The 4,174-nt window shown below is 33.5% G+C and overlaps 1 protein-coding gene across 1 annotated transcript; it reads right to left on the bottom strand.

Annotated features, from left to right (window-relative positions):
- Window positions 1-1,421: 1,421 nt before the first annotated feature.
- LOC145159819 (Tetratricopeptide repeat (TPR)-like superfamily protein) lies at window positions 1,422-4,006 on the bottom strand. The gene has a single exon (XM_079078861.1). It carries the CDS (start codon window positions 3,732-3,734, stop codon window positions 1,653-1,655), a length of 2,082 nt encoding a protein of 693 aa, XP_078934987.1. The 5' UTR covers window positions 3,735-4,006; the 3' UTR covers window positions 1,422-1,652.
- Between the last annotated feature and the right edge of the window lie 168 nt (window positions 4,007-4,174).

The following is a 4,174-nucleotide window of genomic DNA, read 5'->3' as shown; positions in this document are numbered from 1 at the left end:
ATGAAGAGCTTCCTTTCTTTCTTCTAAAGGCTACAAAACTAGCTAGTATTTTTGGTATTTCTTTCTTCCATTTTTTCTCTCTAAAATCGTGAGTATGAAGAGCTTCCTTTCTTTTGAAGTTTGGTGCTTTACTTTGGTATTTAAAGCTTCCTTGAGTTGTCTCATTTAGTGCTTATTTAAGTTAAACACTTAAAGACTTAAGACACTCAAGAATACAAGAAGAAACTAACATTCCAAGTGTTTTACTCTTGATGGTGGATACCATAGAAAAATCATATTCTTTGATTTATGCTATCTTCATCAACACCCTAAAACCAAGTGAGTTTAAAGGCTTCAAAGGTTGTCGTTTTAAAAACTCTTTGATTGTTTTTATTTCATTTTAACCTCTATAAATAGATCCTTGATGGTTTGGTTTTTTTATAAATTAAAAATAAACTTGTTATTTTTATAAGACTTCCATTGTGGTTTTTGTGAAAAACAGACTTATATTTTATATCAAAACCCATCACGTAAATCCACCATTAGTTTCTGTATTTTCCTTGGAGATTCTTTAATCTCGTGGAAAAGTAAGAAACAAGATTATATCTCTTGCCCGTCTACAAAAGTCGAGTATCCTGCTATGGTTGTGATTACCTGTGAGATTGGTTGGTTGCATTGGCTTTCTTGCTGATGTAAGTCTTGTTATTTCTCATCCTACCCCTTGCATTGTTGCAACAACAGTGAAATGCAGATTGCAAATAATTTTGTTTTCCATGAGCAGACAAAAAAACTGTAATCAATCGCCATTATTTTCAACTTGGAACAATCTCGCTTCCCTATATACCATCAACTTTGTAGATTGTTGATGTTTTTAAGAAGACTCAATTATTTGTATTTATAGTTTTCTTTCAATAATGAAACCTTAACCGTTTTCTCTTTAGATTGTTATTAATTTACAACTTCGTTTACGAAGTCCGATAGAATCTAAAGGAATTGGAGCCACAATTTCCAATTAATGTGTTTGGTTGCCATACGACCGGATTGAATTTGGGAGATACCTTCAGATTCATGTCCCAAGGATTACATCATTCCTAGGGGTGGGTGGTAAAACCAAGTCACATTGTTTAGTTTTTCATTAAATGACCAAATTGTCGTAAAAAAACCCATTAAAACACAAACACAGTGTTCCTCCTTTTGTTCATCTTTCCTTCTCTGCCTCTATGGTAGCAAATGAAAATGATTAAATTCTATTTCATTTCCTACCAACCAAACACATGATAGTAACATTTTCTTCATATTCCAATTTCTTTGACATATTCCCTTCCTTCCAATAATATTCTAATTTCTAAGAACCAAACACCCCCTTAAATTTTGAATGATTTGGAATTCAAATGCAATTTCAGCCAAATCCAACAGAATCCGGCTAACCTAACCCCATAAACTTTTGTAATTACTAATCTAGCTTATTTGCTTTTAATAAAGCAAATACTTTTGACAAATAAACTACCATTTTCCATATACAAGTATTCCCCATGGTTCTAAAGTGAAAAAAACATAAGCAGGTTGTTTGCATTCTATGCTAAAGTAATCATAACAAAAGACCAAAAAAAAAAAAAAAAAAAAAAAAAAAAAAAAAAAAAAACTACCAAAGATTATAAGATATATGTCGTGACTTATGAAACTGAAGTGGACAATTTTGCCAGTAAATCATTACACGAAATGCTTCCTTTTTCTGAACTTTCTTGTGAAAAATTCGGTAAAAGCTCCATAACATCAACATCCTCAGAAGCATGACAAACACATGTCAAAATAGTCGAAGTCAACTTTGAGTCAAGCATAATCCCCTTTTTAGCCATTTCACGAAGCAACTCAAATATCTCATCTGTTTCACCCTTTTCACACAAACATTTTAACAAAGAATCATACACAAATTTATCTGGCATGAATCCAAAATCAACCATCTTTTTCAACATCCCTTTTGCCTCTTCCAATTCCCCTAATTTACAATATCTATTTATCAATATAGAAAACGTATACGCATCAGGATCCACACCCTTTTCACGCATCATTATGAGTAATTTTCTCAAATCCTCCATATTTCCAGCTTTAAATAATGAATCAATTATAATATTGAAAGAAGTCACATCACGTTCACAATTCTCATTTCCCATTTCTTGAAACAACATTGTTGCTTGTTCTACACTACCCTCCTTACATAATGCCAACATTAATGCATTGTAATCACACACATTGGGAACATGGCGATGTTTTCTCATAAGAATAAAGATCCCTTTTGCAATGTTAATCATATGTAATTTGCAAAATCCGTTGATAATGAGACTAAAAGTGTATGAATTTGGGGTTAATCCTACTTCAAGAATTTGTTTCCATAGTAACATACTCTTTTCAATTTCTCCATTTCTCAAATACGCGTCTATAAGTGAATTATAAGTTATCACATTACCATTATTTCCATTTGAAATCATGTTTTGATGAATCTTTGAAGCCTCGGTTATACGGTTTTCTTTGCATAGACCTTGGATGAGTAAATTATGTGTCTTGACATTGGGATTAAGATCATTTTTTTCAATCAAAATGTTGTAAAGAATCAATGCATCATCAACTTTCTTTTTGTCACATAGTTCTTTAAGTAAATTGTTGTAAAAGTTCATGGAAGGATTCTTTTCCTTCTCCATCATTGTTTTCAAAAGCTTAAAACAATCGATAATCAATCCCTCTTTACATAAGCTGATAATCAACTGCATGTATGTTGTGCTATTAGGCTCTTGACCCTTTTCTATCATCAAATTAAGTAAATCTAAAGCTTTTTTAGCTTTCCCATTGAGACAATGCCCATTGATTAAACCTGTATATGTAACAGCATCTGGTAGAATTCCATTATCCATCATGGAATTTAAGATTCCCATGGCTTCTTTGAACTTTCCCTCTTTAGAAAGACAATGAATTAAAGGATTATATATGTCTAAAGAAGGAGATAATCCTTTACTCATCATATCATCAAGAACCTCTTTCCCTTTTCCAGTCTTTCCATTTTGGTAAAGACTGATTACCAATGTTCTGTAAGTAACCAAATCAGGAGCACAACCTAAATTCTCCATTTTACCCTTCAAAGCTAAGGCTTCATCATATCTACTACTCTTGCAAAGGCCAGAAACGAGGGTATTAAGTGTCACCTCATCTGGAGCTAACCCATAGCTAGAAACTTGATGAAAAAGCCCCATGGCATCATCAATTTTGTTCTTGTGACATAGACCTTTCAATACAAGATTAACAAGGTACACATTGACACTGAATCCGCTTTTTAGAATCAAACACAAAACAGAAATTGCATACTCTGGTTTCTGGAAATGCACTAAACTCTCAATTACAGCACCATATGAAAGAAAGAAAGGGACTACTCCAATGGTAGCTAGTTTTCTGTAAACTTGCAAAACTAAACCGTACTTACTGTTTCTACCCAAGCTTTCCACGATGAAATTGCATGTGGAAGAAGAAGGAATCAGGCCTAACTCAGCCGACTGTTCGAAAAGCAAAACCGCATCTGCAAATTGGGGATTAGGTTTTTGTAGAAGCTGTCTTAACTGGGAATCTAAGTTATTTGTCACAGCATGATTTGAATGAGCTATACCAATTGAACGAGATACCGATGATGATGAAGAGAAAAGCTTAGTGAAAACACTACCATGGTAGATAAATGGATGTTTGAAGAACGGTTTTATCATGCTTCGAGTCATGATTTGAATATGTGACTATTACTATTTATGTGCGTGTGCGTTGCATTAGGGTTTTAAGAGTAGGAAAAGAAAAGGCATGAAATCAAGTAGTAATGACTTCGATTTAACGACTCGATGGTGTGGATTACCTGTTGAAGGTTGTCGGAGGGAAAAACTTGCCGGAGTACTGCTAATTGCTAAATAAGCCGGACGGAAGCTTGAAGGTTTTAGTTGGGGTTGCTGTTTTGATGGCGTAGAGGAAACAGAGTTAGGGGCTAAGCTTATTTATTTTTTGGGCCATTTTTTCTGACTTTTTTTTCATTAGTTCGGCTTATTTTCTTAGTGTAAGTCATAAGAAGCTCAATAGTTGAAAATTAAGTTAGAAAAAATAAGCTTATAAAAAATAAGCTCAGAAAATAAGCCAAGCTTAGCCAAACACCCCTTTAGTTTCATATATGGTC

This window comes from Lactuca virosa, chromosome 2 (genome assembly GCF_052849685.1).
Source record: "Lactuca virosa cultivar CGN04683 chromosome 2, Lactuca_virosa_CGN04683_v6, whole genome shotgun sequence".
Lineage (NCBI taxonomy): Eukaryota > Viridiplantae > Streptophyta > Magnoliopsida > Asterales > Asteraceae > Lactuca > Lactuca virosa.
Note: the sequence above shows the minus strand (reverse complement) of the source record. Positions and strands in the feature narration are given on the sequence as shown.

Excerpts from the sequence above, each read along its gene's own strand:
- LOC145159819 (XM_079078861.1), bottom strand. The coding sequence starts at position 3,734 with ATGACTCGAAGCATGATAAAACCGTTCTTCAAACATCCATTTATCTAC.